Here is a 17,160-nt window from a genome sequence, read left to right on the forward strand (position 1 = left end):
CTCGATATATATATGCTTGATTTCTTGAAGGAATTCTAGACGATATCGGATGGCATATTGCCTCCCTATCATGCATGAGAAAAAGTTAGGATGTTTCTTAATCCACCTTTTCATGTATCTTTTGGGTTTCACGTGCTTGGTTTACCATTTTTCTTGCTTGGATTCACAGGTCTTTGTGAAGGACTTGGGCAAAGAGCATGCGGGTTGGCCGCTGAACGACATGGAGAGGGCCTACAAGTTCATGACGAAGCATGTCTCCCTCTGGAAGGTCGCTTTCCATAGCACCTATCCTCGTTGGGTTCATTGCTCCTATCTCGCCGCCCTTGCTGCCTTCTATGCTAGGTATGGCCTCTCTTTCTTGTTCTTCTTCTGTTCATAGTGTAGTAGTTCTCTGCTCAGTGCCGCTACCAGTTGACACCGAAGTCTCGAAACTTTCGGGATTTTCCATATAATATTCCACAAGTGATGCTCCATTGGATAAGAGAAGGAAAACTCTATACCGCTCGTGTTCTTATTCTCTATTGGACTTTAATGGAGATGGCAGCAAAAGGGTGGGGTGTGGATCATTTCTGGTTCTAAGTTGTTTGATTTTTGTGAGTGAAGGAAGGTGGAGGCTGGTCTGATGAAGTACAAGCCAGACATTATCATAAGCGTGCATCCCCTCATGCAGCACATACCTCTATGGGTTCTCAAATGGCAGAGCCAGAGAGTCGTTTTTGTCACTGTCATCACGGACCTCAACACCTGCCACCCGACGTGGTATGTTCGACTTCTCATCTGAAAATATGATCGCCGCTGTGTTTTCCTTTTTTTTTTTTTTTGTTGCTAAAAAAAAAAAAAAAAAAAAAGGAAAGAGGGGGGGGGGGGGGGGGGGGGGGGGGGGGGGGGGGAGGAAGACCTCACCCGCGTAGCAACTCCCACTGAGCCTCCTTTCGCTGAAGAATGTTCGATGTGGGTAAACAAGTTTTACTCATACCCTCTCACCCGTGGATTGCCCCACGTATGAGTACGTCACATCAGCACTACCTAAGTACCAGCGGACCAGATGGCGACTCCATCAGACAAATCAGGAGGGGGGCAACCGATCTCCGCATTTAATCGACGTCTGTGCATTTCGAACCCGAACCACTCCGGTGGAATCTTAGCTCTGTTCAAACCGTGCTACCACCTCGTGTGTCCGCTGTGTTTTCCTTCGACAGTCTCAAAAACATAAGCTCCCTTCTTATGATCTCCAAGCAATAAAATACTGCAATGCATTTCAGGTTCCATGCTGGTGTGAACAGATGCTATTGCCCTTCGGAGGAGGTGTCGAACAGGGCTTTGTTAGAAGGCCTAAAGCCTTCTCAGATCCGTGTCTTTGGTTTGCCGATTCGACCATCCTTCTGTCGTGCAGTTTTAAACAAGGTTTGTGCCATGGCCAAAGCGTAGAGTGCTGATATTGCACCTCTTTCAGTTTTCACTCTGCTGAAAAGAATTTGAATCCTAATTTATTACAGGATTGATTTGAGAGAAGAACTGGAGATGGACCCTCATTTGCCTGCAGTTCTACTGATGGGAGGTGGTGAGGAATGGGTCCAGTCAAGAAGACTGCAATGGCTTTAGGAGAAGCCCTGTTTGATGAAGAGCTCGGCAAACCTATAGGGCAGATTGTTGCCGTATGTGGCCGCAACCAGATACTGAGTTCCACATTGCAGTCAATTAAGTGGAGGGTCCCTGTGAAGGTGGTGTAGCTGGTCTGAGATAATAATTAACAAGCCTGCATTGTTAGTACATTTTAAGCTTTTGTTTGTTGAGAGCTGTTCAATATTGCCTCTGTTGTCAGTTAGAGGATTTGAGACCCAGATGGAGAAATGGATGGGTGCTTGTGGATTGTATCATAACAAAGGTACATGGTTTCCTTGATGTCCAGATCAGTCTGCTAAGGAGTTTTTTTTTCAGATGGCTTCAATGTGCTCTTGTGTTTGTAGGCAGGGGCCTGGTACAATTGCTGAGCATTGATCAGGGGACTTCCTATTATCCTCAATTGACTTCATACCTGGACAGGTCAGTGTTTACTTCCTACTGTCCCTGCCATCTCTGTTTCATTTCCAACCTCATTAAGTCCCTATTGACATGTTCTCCATTAAAAGGGCTATATGCCATAGATAGGCCTCTTATTCAAACTACTTGTTGGAGTCTGAATCTGCTGGCTTGTGTTTCTTCTAATTTCTGAGGTCTTTCTCCAGCTCATGGTAGTTTCCTTCTTTATCTAAATCAACAAGATTGGTGTTAGCTAGCTGCCATGTTCCTAAGTGCATGGGAGAATTGTAACAAGACTGGTATTTACAGAATGAAGCTATTTCCATCCAAAAAAAAAAGAAAAAAAGAAAGAAAATGAAGTTATCGATGATGTATCATGATGCATGAATCTGTACACAAGTGTATGCATGCATATCTGTATCTCAAACTTCATAAAAACCAAAGTACAAGACCATCTGCATTTACTCCTTGGAAAGATGACTCTAGCCTTGGGTCTCATTCTGGTCTTGCAGAGGTTGGAAATATCCCATATGTAGTAGATAATGGAGCTGGACTATTCTCCAAAAAGCCCCAAGGAAACAGCCAGCCTTGTTGCTCGGTGGTTTGCCCTGACAGAGACGAGCTGAAGAAATTCTCAAGGAATGCACTCAAACTGGCACAACCTGGTGCCGGTGTTTGATATCGTGAAGGACATACACCAGCTCCTGGTCCAGCAGCGTGGGCCGATGGCCGGTATCTCCTATTCTCTCACTTCATCATTGTCGTACCCCATATAAAATAACCAATTAATTGCAACCTTCAGCGAATTGGATGTATTCCTTTAACATCCAGCAAGTGTGGTAGCGTACAGTTAGCATTGATTTTTTTTTATGGGGTCCCATTGGTTCCCGAAGTTCAGGCTGTGTGATTTTGATTCTCAAAGTGCAAGATTCCGCGATCTCTTCCTTCTTGTTGTCCTTTGCTTCGTTCTTGTCTAATCTTCAAGTTCCATTTTACTCATTTTATGGCCACATATGATGTTCTTATTCTTGGTTGCACCCAAATAGATCTCTACTCAGATCCAGTCGGATCTCAATTTAACAATGAGAATCTCACATCGATAATCCAAACCGTTGGATATGATCTACTACCGATAAATTGCTTACAAAAATTATGTAATTAAAAAAAAACATTATATATATATATAATTTTATTTTATTTAGACAGTTCAATTTTTTGATCGTTTGATGCAAAGATCCACCGTGCCAGTGCGGCCGGCGTACCGGTGCCGGCCCAACCAGTACATACCGTTTCCGTACCTATACGATAGTCGTATCGGTCGGTTTTCAATGAAAAGCTCTCGGTACCGGATCCCACACTGATCCGGTACCGGTCTCTGCCCGGCATACCCTGGTTTGATGCATGGACTAAGAATCTCCAAATCATATGATTTTTAGTATGCAAGTAATTTCGATATAGTAAGATCATATCTAATAGCACGGATCATCGATATGAGATATTCATTGTCCAATGTAATACCTGACTGATTTGAATCAAAACAATGCACAGCACTTATCTAATAACAACAATATTTGGTAAAGCAATCACTCTCACTTTCAGAATCACTTTGTGCAAAAAATCCTCAAGTTTTGCATAGTTTCTAATCTATGTTTTGTCATGATCAATCAGTTATCAGTGTATCATTCCTATCAACTTCATAAAACAAATGGCGAGCCACTGGCATTAATTGTGATTACACGCAAGAACAACAGCATTAAAACTTCCATTTTGATTAAAAGAAAATGTTCCAAGGCCTCACCATTTCTTCCTAAGCATTCAGGTAGCTAATCACTGGCACAGCCTTGTTCGAGTCCCACAAAATCCTGCAATTTAGCTGCTCCTTCCAGGCAACAAGTTGGAGAGAGAAGGTACCCCTTGCGCCCTCATCTCCTCTTGGGCTCTTCTCATTTCTTCTGGATCTGTTAACAACACAAGAAAAGTCGCACACTGTTGAACAGCAAATAGAAATGGAATCTGATCATGGGTCACAGGCAATGCATCATGTGTGGATTATTCAGGAAATTAGAATGCAGCCGATTATACTAGTAGAATATTACCCATATTCTCCATCAACTTCGGCATGAGGAACACCACTAACACCATAAAACCCACCATCAAACCCATGGGACTTTTCAATAGAGACATTAGGGAAAAAGGTTCTCTTATCTGCAAGATGACGACAAAAACGATAACAACAGCAAGGAATTAGAAGAAAATAATAAGAGATGAAAGTAGCATAGCTTTCAATAGTCTTTCTACCTCATAATACTGCTCTTCTCTTAAAGGCTCTAAAACTAGCTCATGCAGAACCCTCCTATTCTCTGTCAGTGCAGCCTGGATCTTACCAGGATTTCTGGAACTAATATCAATCCGTACCTGACAAAATCGAAATGGGAAATCAGGCCATGGTTTTCATCAATTCAGACTCGGCGATAAAAAGAGAAATTACCGGAGAAAAGAAATAACCCATTGCAGACACTTCAATAAGATGAGTCCCAGCTGGCACATTGTGGCTCAAGTAAATAGGTCAAAGAATTACAAAGCCCTGGCAAGACCAGAGAAAGACCATTCCAAACAAATGGTAGATGCATTCTTATAAATATTCCTTATAAATATTCTTCCAGACCAAGCCTAAAATTTTCTTTAAACATCATAATGGAAAGCATATTGCAAATGATATTATTTGTGATATTGCTCTTTTATTAGAGTAATGCAAGCAATTACATACTTGCTTACCTGTTCAGTCTCTTTTAACATTCAAACATTGTAACTTTCCCAGAAAAAATAGTAATAAAAAAGGTCCTTGACCATCAGCATTTTGCAAGAGCATAAGTTTTCTGGTTTAAAATTATATTCTGCTATTTAAATGCTGGCTTTTGTGCTAGCAAAAGTTTTCAAAAGTGGCTGTAATTGTGACCTGCTGAGAGTATGACATACACTGTATGCAGTATGTGAGTGCATATGCAGGCATTCTAGATATATAAAAAACTAAATAAGGCTCATATAAGTAGATAACACTAAGTCAATAATCAAAAGTAATTAAGTAAACATACAGAGAATAAAAGATACATATATATAATATGCATATATATATATATATATATATATATGTACATATATATACATATATGTATAAACTTCTGCACTTATTTTAGAACTTATTTTTAGAACCTATTTTGATATAGTACTTCGACATGTAACTTGAAAAGGGAAAAAAAATTATATTCAGTATGCTGAAATTTCAAGCAAGCTAACACAAAAAAAAATCTACCAATACTAAAATGAACAGGATTTTGTACATATGAAACCCTATATGTGATAACATACTCACTTCGGTGCACATTTATGTGAACTATATACAATAATGAAAACAATGATTTGATATAAGACAAGGTCCTCTAGTTTCATTTTATTTTCATGTTGGCATCTTATTCTTTACCCAAGTTCACTTGCTTTAATAAAAAAAAAAAAAAGCCTTTCATTCTATTATCTTTTATCACAAATTTCTTCTACATCATTTCTGAATAAGACATGGTCATGAATTGAACCTATTACTTCGGGCTAGCTTCTATTGAACATTTATGTTGCAAGAAATCACAAGCAAGCAATGCATACATTATTATGAAAGCTTTCAACTTCATGCAATATGCAGACATATAAATATCAAAATTCTACAAATGAAGCAAAAACTTTATGGAGTCTATATTTGCAAACTAAAAGCATTAAAAGATAGTGAACATAGGATACAATGAAAAATAACCATCTGCCCTGAGAAAAGTGACCCTCTGACCACCATTAAGTATCACTTTTGAATTTGACTTTTCCATAGGAGTAAAACCTTTGGATGTCGCACCTGTCAAAAATGGCTAGTAATAAGAAACACAGAAATAACTTCCAGGGAAAAATTTTACCATAAAAATTAACATTCAGAGTATCCAAAAAATACAAATCAATTAACAAGAGCTAATTTGTTTTAGGAGCTAATAAACAAAAATAGCCAATATTGGCCATTTCAAATGACATGAGAGAAGACAAATTTCTATAAAACATCCATATGATATACTGACCAAGCTAACTCAACTTATATTGGTGATTGTTCAGAGTAGGGTAGTTACATAGAATAACGTCAACAGCCAAATTCAGTAATCAAACCACAAGACATGTCCCATTGAACAACACAGGAAATTTTTATCCAGTTTCAACAAGACACAAGAAAGAGGTTTTGACATAAGTCTACGTTATCTGTTTATGGTGCTTAAAAAGTATTAGGTCATAACTAGACAGATTAAGAATTATAGTAAATTATGACCTGATCTTTCGATATGTGCATGGAATCCCAGCTAAGAAACCTCATTGATATCCATAAAATGAACTAGTGATGAGTTATTGAGAGTAACCCCATCATCCCTATAGAGTATTCTTATATACCTAAGGTATGTTCACTTTATCATCCTAGTTTTGCATGTTATGTTGACTTTATCATCCTGGCTTTGCATGTATCGCCCCTTGTAAACCATTAATACTACCATCAAGAATATTATTGTAAAACAAAAGGCTGCAATCCTAAATTGGGAACATGGATCGAACCTCCCTGAAGCCCTAGCTACATGAAAAGGTTTTAGTTACTTGCTGACTTCATAATCTTAGGTAAACGATCTACATAAAATTATCGAAAAAAATTAAGAATGGAAAATGTGAAAGACAATCAAAAGTATAGATCGATTTAGTATTTCACGTTCAATTCTTTCTAATTTTGTGAATTTACAATTTCGCAGGGTCACAATTATCATTGAGGCATCTCTAAATTGAGAAGGTTTCAACGAATAACTGACTCCAAGCAGCTGCCTAATTCCTCTGTCTATGATCTATTTGCTTTGTCGCTCATAACAACTCCAAGTTAATTAAGCAATCTTACGCTGCATCAGAATACCTTACCTCAGCCTTCTTATTGCTTTCTCCTTAATCCAACATTGATCTGCTGCAATAGTAAATTTTCTTATTAGATACTTCACACTGTACAATCATGTACTCTGATCACTTAATTCCTACCAGCAGACTCCTCTTCTTGCACCGCTCAGAAAGATCCTCACCATCGCTCACAGTCACCACAAGTACTTGTAATCATCTTAGTCTAATCTCCATCTCCGTTGAGGTGCAACTACTAAACTACCTTTTGGATAATAGCTTACACCTAAGCTCTCCCTATCCTTACCTTTCGTCCACCTTATCATTCTAACTTATGCAAATCCGATCTTTTGTGTATTGACCCTCTTTATACCCACATACTGACCAAACACACTTACCTGTAAAAGATTTCCATAATAACTCAGAGGCATATGTGGCAAATATATGGTAGTTCCAACACATCTCTATAAATCATCATGGTTTTCAATTTCGTATGAAATTAATTAGTTAAAATTTCCATTTCTGTAATATAGTTTTCTTGGCCACCATTTCGCCAACAGTGCAGCCATTGTCTCTTCATAGCTCCACAAAGCATCAAGAAACATCAAGAAAGCAAGGTCTTCAAAATGTTGGAACAAGCAAGCAGAAAAATTCTAGGATAAACTGAGAGATTTATTCAAACCCAAGAATGAAATGGATGTGATGCAAGAATCTTATAGTTAAAAGTACAGAGTCTAAAAGCACAAGATAATTTGCATGAAACTCAGTCGCACAATCTGGTATGCCAATGTGAAAAACTATCTTGAAAAACTTTCAGACTACTGTACGAGTCGATAACATGGAATATTCCAGGTAATAAATTACATCCCTACCACAAAATGGGAAAACTGTTATGAGAATATGAGAAATAGTCAATATAAATGAATTTCTTGACAAACGGTCATAAAGAAACACAATTCTTGAACATAAACCGTTATGAATCTAAGTCAAACTCTTTTTTTTAAAGGAAAAAGAAAAGAAAGATCTCAGTCCATAATAACTTATGAGTTTACTAAGTTTTCGATTTTTTTTTTCTTTTTCTTTTAAGACCAAGCAAGAGATTGTAGTTGTACTGAAGAAGACCATGACCCATCAACGCTTACAAGTGGCCAATGATACCATTGATAAAGCAAAGGCGCCCCAAAGCAGCTTACAAACTACCTTCAGACATACAGATCTACAAGTGAACGTGTCCACGATGAATCAAATATGGCAAGCTATCGCAAGACCCATCAAAGAAAAGACTTGGTGAATGATGTCCTAATCCTAGTTTCCTCCATAAACTCCAGGCAAGATTCAAACTTTTTCCCCCAGCTTTATGTTGAATAATCGACAATATTCCAAGAGATGGAATTTGGTACTGCGATAAACATTACCCGGCATCCAAACTCAAGCAAGCAGCAAGCTTCAGAAGCAAGAATTTTCCGACATTGTCGATCACCAAATCAATTTTCACATCAAATTAAAACCTTGTAAGACTTTTTAGCTCCATCTTGGTGTAATATTATGGAACAATCTGTGCCGCTTAGGGCTCGACCTCATCAAGCCGTGTCAGAACGCAGTTAATAAGGAAAAAATATGAAAAAAGGGGAATCTCACCTTCCAACTTCACATGACCTGCAATGGTGTACCCATCGCCAGGGCTGCCAAATTATAAGGAAAAACAAAAAAAATACATAAAAAGTTAAAGAAGGGGGAAAAGAGGGCTAAATTAGGGTTTAAGGGAACGAAGAAGAGGGGGAGGGGAAGAAAAAGAGGGTACCCGGAGGGACCAGCGAGGGCGGACGGAAGAACGCAGGAGAAAAGAAGAAGAAATGCGATGATCTCCGCGGATCTCTTCATCATTCACGGTGGAAGCCGGCTTTCCCGGGGAGAGCCGTTTCGGCTTTTTCGGGGCGATTCTGATACGAGATCGGCCAATACTCTTCACGTGCCAGGCACGTGGGAGATATACATAAAAAATTATTTAGTACTCGGTTTGTGCTTCCCTTGTAAACAATAACAAGGGCTGCATACCTCCGAGCGGTGGTGGGATGGGTTACCTTTGATTCGAGGCATTTGGACGTTGATGAGAAATAGAATAGCCTTCCAAGCTAAGCATACAATTAGAAAGGCTAATAGGATCATGAACTTGATGGTTGCTTATGTGATTAGCCACTCTGAGGGCCGGAAAGAAGAGTTGCCTAGGGCACTTGGCGATCTGTTATTTTCTAATTTTATTAGATATATCCGTATTTGAGATACCTATTTTAGCAACAAAAAAAAAAAGAAAAGCTGCATATCAAAAAATATTAGCTAAAATAATTAGGTGATGCCTCGACTACATAAGACTTGGCCCAAAATTGTTCAGCTTTCTTTTGATCCACCATGATGAAGGTCATGCGAGATAAGCCTATCATAGGTTCATCGCATCTAGAACTGATTAGTGGCCGAAACCCCAGTCTAAATTTTATTTATTTTTAATTAGACTTTAGATCGGACCTGTTTAAAATTTATTTATTTTTTTACCTAAGTCCGGCTCATAATTAGCTCTAATCTCATCCTAAACTAAAATTTTGTTAAAGTAGAAAGTCCCAGTATTCAGCATTAGAAATGTATTTATCGGTTATATCAAATGGGAAGCCTAAGGCAATAAAAATCATGCTACCAATCCTCTACTCCCTCTTTTTTTCTGATTTTTGACATTAGTGGCACGTCTACATACTTGTATGAACCTGCCAGAGATGTACGTTACTCCTTTTCCCTAGCAAAGAAAAAAGCGGCCAACCGACCAACCCAAAATGTTAGACATATAATTTTCATCAGACTCTTGCTAGAAATCTTAGTCATATATTTTTCATCAGACTCTTGCTAGATTAGCAGGCACTTAAACTTTGCCTTGTAACACCTGAACTTGGATTTTGAGTAGATTTTAGTAAGCAGGAATCCCGCGCATGAAGCTGGTCTTGCTATTAATGGGACTCTACTCGCTCAAGATTCACATTTGAGCAAGCTAAATCTTTTGTCCCAAAACACGTACACACAGAAGTTTGACTTTCCTTGTAGCATCATGGTCCTTCCGTAGGTGATATGGACATGTAACAACGCAGGACCTCGTTCAAAATGGCTAGCCGGAAGATATTATTTAAGTTCTTTGATCTTGTATAAGTATTCAAGATCTACCCAGCAAATAACCGATGTGGGACTAAACACACACCCGCACGGGTCCTCATATACTCCCCATAGGTTATAGGCCGGGTTCGCTCTAATACCATTTGTAATAACCCAGGACCTCACCCAAAATGGCTAGTCGAAAGATATTATTTGGGTTCTTTGATTCTGTATAAGTACCCAAGATCTATCCAGCAAATAACCGATGTGGGACTAAACACACGCCCACATGGATCCTCATAGGACCCATACTCCCCAGTTATTTTATTTTTTTTGGGCGAAAACGACAATTCATATAGCTCTAATATAAGTACATCCTGCCAAGTTAATAGAAAGTAAAGAGTACAACAGGGGCAGAAGCTCTGCTATAGATGTCTACAAATACTCCGCGGAATGCGGAGCTCACCTTAGGTTGCAGGTCTTCTTGGATTCGTCCGCAGCCAAAATGGTTCACACGTGCGACGAAAGTGACGGCAATCTTCAACGTCTCCCCGCTGTTCGGCGTCAAACGGCCAATCCTCCCCTGGCGGTGGCACGAGCCTTCGTTGTACTCGTTCTCTCAAGGCCTCTAAACCCAGCAGAGCATAAAGGGAAACCCCCGCCTCTGAGTCCAGCGACGACAACCCGCCCTCCCGGTGCTCCTATTCACCGAGTCGACTCACCCTCAACCCCCTCCCTCGCTCTCACTCGCTCCAAATTACAAAATTATTAAAACAATTTTATTTTCTCCAATATTTTTTTTTTGATTAAACATAACCTGTCTTCCATTAATCTCTTCCATGGTAGTCTATATTTTTTGCGAAAAAAAATTCTTATTTGTTCTCTACATATGCGTTTTCTGTTGAATTATAGTATCTTTCTTTTTTATAGTATCCGCGTCACGTGACTCACTGAGTTCCGATTCCGAGTCCGGTCCGGCCCGAGCCGACCGATGAGTCTTATCTCCCTCTCGCCCCACCGATCCGAGGGCCAGATCCGCCTCCCATGTCCTCCTCGTCCGCCGCTCGCGCCATCCGCCTTCCGCCACCGTGCCCCCACCTCGCGGCCTACCGCTCAGGCGGCGGCGGGACCCCCTTCCGCTCCCTCCACCGCTGCCTCCGCCCCCGCCCTCCCAGCCGCGCTGAGGTCCGCCGCGACCCTGGCGAGGTCCCCTTCTGCGCCTCCTGCCCTCCCGCCGCCGCCCATCGTGGCCTGCGCCTCTACGCCTGCCTCTCCTGCGCTGCCGTCTCCTGCCACGCCCACGTCTCTGACCACGCCGCTCTCCGCCCCGGCCACGAGATCGCCCTCGACGTCGACCGCGCCGAGCTGTTCTGCGCCGCCTGCCGCGATCAGGTCTATGACCCTGATTTCGACGCCGCCGTCGTGATCGCCCTCACCTCCTTATCGTGTTCCCGGATTCCGCCACCCCCGCCGCCGCCGGAGAAGTGCGCAAAGCGGAGGAGGGTGGAGTACCGGCCGTGGGTGCCGGATCCGAAGGGGCGGGCGGTGATTGGGCGGAGATCGAGCCCGTTGCTCGTCCAAGAAGGCAACGCATCCTCCGCCTCCTCCACCACCACCACCGCCAACTCCACTACCACCACCACCTCCTCGCCCTCCTCCTCCGCCTCCTCGCCCTCCTCTCTGCCGAGGGGACTGAGGGGAATCAATAATCTCGGTAACACTTGCTTCATGAACTCGGTCCTCCAGGCGCTGCTCCACACGCCGCTGCTGAGGAACTACTTCTTGAGCGATCGGCACAACCGCTACGTTTGCCAGCAGAAGAGCAAGAAGAAGGGTGGGATTAAAGAGAAGAGCAATGTGGTTGAGCGGAAGAATCCGGCCCGAGAGTCGCATGTGTGCTTGGCCTGTGATCTTGATACAATGTACGCGGCCGTTTTCTCCGAAGATAGGAAGCCTTTCAGCCCCGCCAATTTTCTTTATAGGTATCTCTCTCCTTGTTTTTTTTTTTTTAATTTTGAGACCGCAAGATGATTTTTTTAAAAACAAAAAAAAAATGTTGGAGGGAAGGAGATTAATCTTGTTCAACTGTTGCTGGATTTGTGATTAGGTATTCCCGCCATTAGATAGAGATAAGGCCTTTAAGAGAAGGCTAAGTATGTATGGGAACAAGAAGGTTTTTTTACGTATTTTCTGATGTCTTCTTTTGGCAATGCTACAGTTGAGAGAGTTTGTACCAAAAGAACACGCGCAGTCACACAGCGATAGCAGATAGAGAGAGAGAGAGAGAGAGAGCAAATTAGTTTCTGTTTAATGGAAATGGTGCTGGTTTTGTGGCTTGATCACAAATTCAAGGAATATTATATGAAAATTACCTGCTCCTGCTTTTCTAGTTGTTCATGAAGATTTTCTAACGTATAATTGATGCTTGATTGTTCATATTTTTCAGCCACAGGATATCTGCATCGATGATTTTGCTAAAGTTCCATCATTTTTTCTGATATATTCTTTTCCTTCCTAGAATTAGCTACTAAACTTTGATTATGTTTATTTATGTAGACCCCCACCCTACCCTTGAGATTCTACACTTTGCATGTCACAGTTCGCATCATGAACAGCTCCAAAGTACCACCTCTTTTGGAAGTCAAAAATCCTGAATAATAGCATGACTTTTTTATTTGGACTAACTTCACACAAGTAGTCTACATCTTAAATAGTACATTTGAGACATTTTGTTTGGCATATCTGATGGATTGGACTATCTCAACTTGCTGTTTGTCTTGTATCAGAACCTGTTGTATATATCTGTCAGATGATAAAAATACGAACCAAACACTCCTTATTACCAATGTTACCCTAATAAGCAGTGTCACCCAGAAACTTCAAATTCTGTGTGTGTTTTTGTTCTCCTTTGCTGTATCTGGACACTTGGACACATGGACACTTATAACACCACTTGGCATTTCAATCAGCAAATTATGATGTCAGCATGGTAATGTATCAACTTTTGGTGATTGCTTTGTCTTTCACAGTTGGTGGCAACATGCATCAAATCTTGCTAGTTATGAACAGCAGGATGCACATGAATTTTTCATTTCCATGCTTGATGGGATCCATGAAAAGGAGCAAGATCAATGCAAACATCAGAGCCATGGTAATATGCTTCAAAACTTTATTTATTCGTCCATCTCTCAGCATTTTCTGCAGCTTTTGGCTTATGCTTAACCATTTGACAAGTCGACATCTTAATCTCTGTTCTCAATGCTCATGTCGACAAAGCCATCCACTTAACAATCTTGGTTTAATAAGCTTAGTCATTTTGCTTGGTATGTGTGAGTTTATATCATTCATAGTCTAAGCTGTGCCCTTGGTATTGAGAACTCAATTATCAGGGTAATAACTCAACAAATAAGAAAAAAAATGAATAAGCAGGATGCAGAGCTTAATTATAAATTTGTAGCTTTTCTTTTTCTATGCAGGACATAATCTGCACATAAGGCATTATATGACTGTATCTGGGAAAGCATAAACTGGTGGCCTCTCTAGCATTGACATGCAAGAAAACCATTGTGGCAAGTGCCTGGCTTCCATGTTGATCTGAATGCCTGGCTTCCATGTTAATTATTCTGTGCTTCTGGTCCTAATGTTAGACATGTAAGAAAACCATTGTGGCAAGTGCAGTTCTAAGCAAGCTGGTATCATGTTCTTCGAACTTTGATCATGTTTGGAGGTCTAAAGAACTAATTGTAGTTGAATCTAAAGTTTATGATAATTACTGAGATTTTATTTTAATTACCCATACACATGCATGTTGAGTTCCATCATAAAAGATTAGTCATGTTAAGAGTTGTGGAATAATCAGTTTGCATGGTTATAATATTATCCATTATAACACAGCAATTAGTTTTAGTCGAGTTAGAATAGACTGTTAGCAGTTATTTTTTGCCCCATGCTGCTTCTCTCTATCTCTCTCTCTCGCGCGCATGTACTCACACACTTGGCCCTAGCAATGTTAATATGCTTAGGCCATGAAGATATTGCAATCTACAGTCTCTCAATCTTGAAAGGTTATGAGGCTACTATAAAATAAAAGTTAATCTACAAACTGAATTTCAACTTAATATTTTCTATTGAGGGACTGATGAAGGACTTTGCCCTTGACAGGAATAAAATGGCTGAGGAGAAACTATAAAGCCAAACCAGATAAAGATTGCCTGCAATATATCTCTAGACTTGCAAATATGTAACATTTTAAGATTCTAGACAACCTGTTATGTCGATAAAAGTAAGGGGAGAGGGTTGTGTCCCTTAAATCTATCTGACTTACAATTTTAACTTGCATGCATGTCTTCCTTTTCTTGATGTTCACCTAAGTTTTTTTTATTTATTTTTTTATTTTATGTATTCTACGTACTTGTAAGTGAAACTAAAAACTGGGGACCGTTCCTTTGTATGCTTTCCTTTCATTATGTCTATGAATGCGTAGCATAGCGATAAGAAGGACCAGAGAGCTAAAAGAAGTAAAAAGATCGAATTTGGACACGAATGTACTAGAAGTAGTGTTGTATAAGCCTGTATAATAATTCATCAAACTGTTCCGAACTTTTTGAGGTGGGAAATTTGGTTATAAATGTTGAATCACCAGCAATTCAGGACAATTCAGGACATCTACAAAAACACCTGTGCTCTCATTTGCATGCCCATTAGAATTTCTACAAAATACTCCACCAAAGCAATTCATGCTATAAAGGAACTTTGCACAGCACAGTAACGTGTGATACGGATCAACCCTTCCACGTGTTATATGGAGTTGCATGTAACTCAGAAATTATCGATACGTCTTGCAGAACTCCTGGTATTATTGAGTTTTCCTGATTCATGGATGTTGTGGGACTTTAGCCTATGATTGTTGTAGTAAGTATATCCCATTCAGACCCTGACTATTATCTCTGTTGCCAACTTCATTTGATAGATGAATCTGGAATTCCTTAGAAGAGATTTGTAGTCTACCATTCTGACCATCCATAAATGTTTTTCAATTGCCTGTTTATTATTGCATGGAAAATGCCTGTATCAATACATTGTAACTGAGGTTCCCTGTTTAAAATTCCTTGGTCAGACTTTCTAATCTATGCTATGTTTGTGCAGTAGGCAATGGGGACTGTTGCATTGCTCATAAAGTGTTCTCTGGTATCTTGAGATCTGATGTCACTTGTACTATCTGTGGGTTCACATCTACCACTTATGACCCCTGTGTGGACATCTCCCTGGACTTGGATTCTAGCCGGGATGCTGTGCAGATAGCTACCTCGAAACTTCAAACATGCGAGAGTGACACAGAATCGATGTTAACAAGCCAAGCCTATGGAATTTCCACCCTCATGGGATGTTTGGAGCACTTTACGAGGCCAGAAAAATTAGGAGCTGATCAGAAATTCTTCTGTGAAAACTGTCGAGCGAGGCAAGAATCCTTGAAACAGATGTCCATTAGAAAGATTCCATTGGTCACTTGCTTTCACATTAAGAGATTTGAACACTCCTTAATTAGGAATATGTCAAGAAAGGTCGACCGCCATCTGCACTTCCCGTTTTCTCTTGACATGGGCCCGTACCTCTCATCTTCCATCTTGAGGGCTAGATATGGCAACCGCATATTTGCTTTTGATGGGGATGATTCAGATGCATCTACTGACCTGGCTTCAGAGTTTGAATTATTTGCGGTGCTGACGCACAGTGGTAAACTAGAAGGCGGCCATTACATAACTTATCTGCGGCTCAATAATCAATGGTATAAATGTGATGATGCATGGGTCTCTCACGTCAGTGAAAGTATCGTGAGAGCTTCACAGGCATATATGCTGTTCTATGTACAGAAAATACTCTACTACAGAGCAAGCCAGCATGTGTTTGCCTCATGAATTATCTTTGGAATGGCGGTAGTAAAAATACTCCTGCTGGAACAAGAGAGTGCCAAGGTTTTTGAATCTTGAAGTCATATACTTGACCAGTTTATACAACTGAAATAGATACATTTAGTTATTTGTTCAATCTGTCTTTTTTAACCAATGAGTCGTCAATCACTAGTACAGCACGACAAATGTGATGGATTTGATCTTTTTGTAGTATATTCTAACTGCCTTTCAAGATTAAAGGGAACCTAAATTTTTGAGGTGTTCCTTCCAACAATTGGACACTTGTTTCTATGATCATAAATAAGTAGTTTGCTATGAATTTGTGACAGCAGTTCATGATATCTTTGTTTGACTTTTTTTTTCCTGACACAAATCATCAAATTATATGAAGCTTGGATGTGCTCTGTTGCAGTTCGTTAACGTGGTCCATTGCCTGTCCATTTTTGAGAATTTGATGTTATGAGTTCTCATTTCTGTCTGCTTGATGGACAGAACTGATGCTAAAATTATCACTCAGGAATTTTAAATTGAGTATTTAACTAGTTTTCTGTTCCTTTATGGTGTCTCTAATTTTTAGCCAGTTATACCATAAAGAATTTACTGATTTCCTATCCTCGATGTACAATATCAATGGTTTGTCTGAAGAGGAGACTATGATGACGGCACTTGAAGGAAAATGGTATCAAGAAGTGTTCGACATTCGAACAAAGCTGCTTCGAAGATCCATTCCAGGTAAATATTTCAGACTATTTGTCTTGCCGGATAATTGGGGATGGTTATGTCCCTGTTTGCAGTTAGCAGTACATGATATTAAGCGACCTTTGACATGGTGTTAGCTGCTGTTCTGAGGTATTCTACACCAGTTTTTTCATCGAAGTATAAGAAATCTTTCTATGCATGCTAGTCAAATTTGGTTCTTCGCCTCTTGGGATCGTATACACAAAATTGTGTCTCGTGTGAACTGTATTCATTTGCAGAAGAAGCTGAATGATGATTTTTAAGAGACAAATGTTCGATAGGCAGTGGATCAAGGAATTGGAAGTGAATAATAATCTCTATTCTCTATGCTTTGATTTCATTTTTCTTTTATTTTCTATGCGTTCAGTGCATTAGCAGGGTGCCACTTGGATTGGGTTAATATGTAGCAGACCCAGACCAA

The 17,160-nt window shown here is 40.1% G+C and overlaps 2 protein-coding genes and 1 pseudogene across 3 annotated transcripts; 2 read left to right on the forward strand and 1 right to left on the reverse strand.

Annotated features, from left to right (window-relative positions):
• Window positions 1-104: 104 nt before the first annotated feature.
• LOC120111334 lies at window positions 105-7,525 on the forward strand (annotated as a pseudogene).
• Window positions 3,579-8,994, reverse strand: LOC103706478 (ER membrane protein complex subunit 7 homolog). The gene is made up of 7 exons (XM_008790583.2): window positions 8,765-8,994; window positions 8,602-8,645; window positions 5,806-5,911; window positions 4,508-4,571; window positions 4,318-4,434; window positions 4,116-4,224; window positions 3,579-3,977 (listed from the first exon to the last, which is right to left on the reverse strand). Exons 1-7 carry the CDS (start codon window positions 8,845-8,847, stop codon window positions 3,889-3,891), a joined length of 612 nt encoding a protein of 203 aa, XP_008788805.2. The 5' UTR covers window positions 8,848-8,994; the 3' UTR covers window positions 3,579-3,888.
• A 1,633-nt stretch (window positions 8,995-10,627) lies between these two features.
• On the forward strand, window positions 10,628-16,335 carry LOC120111335 (ubiquitin C-terminal hydrolase 22-like). 2 transcript variants are annotated; one of them, XM_039128176.1, is made up of 3 exons: window positions 10,628-12,074; window positions 13,122-13,243; window positions 15,238-16,335. In XM_039128176.1, the coding sequence occupies exons 1-3, from the start codon at window positions 11,137-11,139 to the stop codon at window positions 16,005-16,007; spliced, it is 1,830 nt and encodes a 609-aa protein (XP_038984104.1). In that variant the 5' UTR covers window positions 10,628-11,136; the 3' UTR covers window positions 16,008-16,335. The 2 variants fall into 2 exon arrangements, with proteins under 2 accessions (XP_038984104.1, XP_038984105.1); XM_039128177.1 differs by having other exon boundaries at window positions 15,241-16,335.
• The last annotated feature ends 825 nt before the right edge of the window (window positions 16,336-17,160 follow it).

The sequence above is a fragment of the Phoenix dactylifera genome, chromosome 7 (assembly GCF_009389715.1).
Source record: "Phoenix dactylifera cultivar Barhee BC4 chromosome 7, palm_55x_up_171113_PBpolish2nd_filt_p, whole genome shotgun sequence".
Lineage (NCBI taxonomy): Eukaryota > Viridiplantae > Streptophyta > Magnoliopsida > Arecales > Arecaceae > Phoenix > Phoenix dactylifera.

Coding starts and splice junctions, on each gene's coding strand:
- LOC103706478 (XM_008790583.2), bottom strand. CDS start 8,847: ATGATGAAGAGATCCGCGGAGATCATCGCATTTCTTCTTCTTTTCTCC. Junction 4,572..5,805: donor GCAGATGGTTATTTTTCATT/GTATCCTATGTT, acceptor TATTTACTTGAG/CCACAATGTGCCAGCTGGGA. Junction 3,978..4,115: donor GAAGTTGATGGAGAATATGG/GTAATATTCTAC, acceptor TGTTGTTAACAG/ATCCAGAAGAAATGAGAAGA.
- LOC120111335 (XM_039128176.1), top strand. CDS start 11,137: ATGTCCTCCTCGTCCGCCGCTCGCGCCATCCGCCTTCCGCCACCGTGC. Junction 12,075..13,121: donor CCCGCCAATTTTCTTTATAG/GTATCTCTCTCC, acceptor TGTCTTTCACAG/TTGGTGGCAACATGCATCAA. Junction 13,244..15,237: donor ATGCAAACATCAGAGCCATG/GTAATATGCTTC, acceptor ATGTTTGTGCAG/TAGGCAATGGGGACTGTTGC.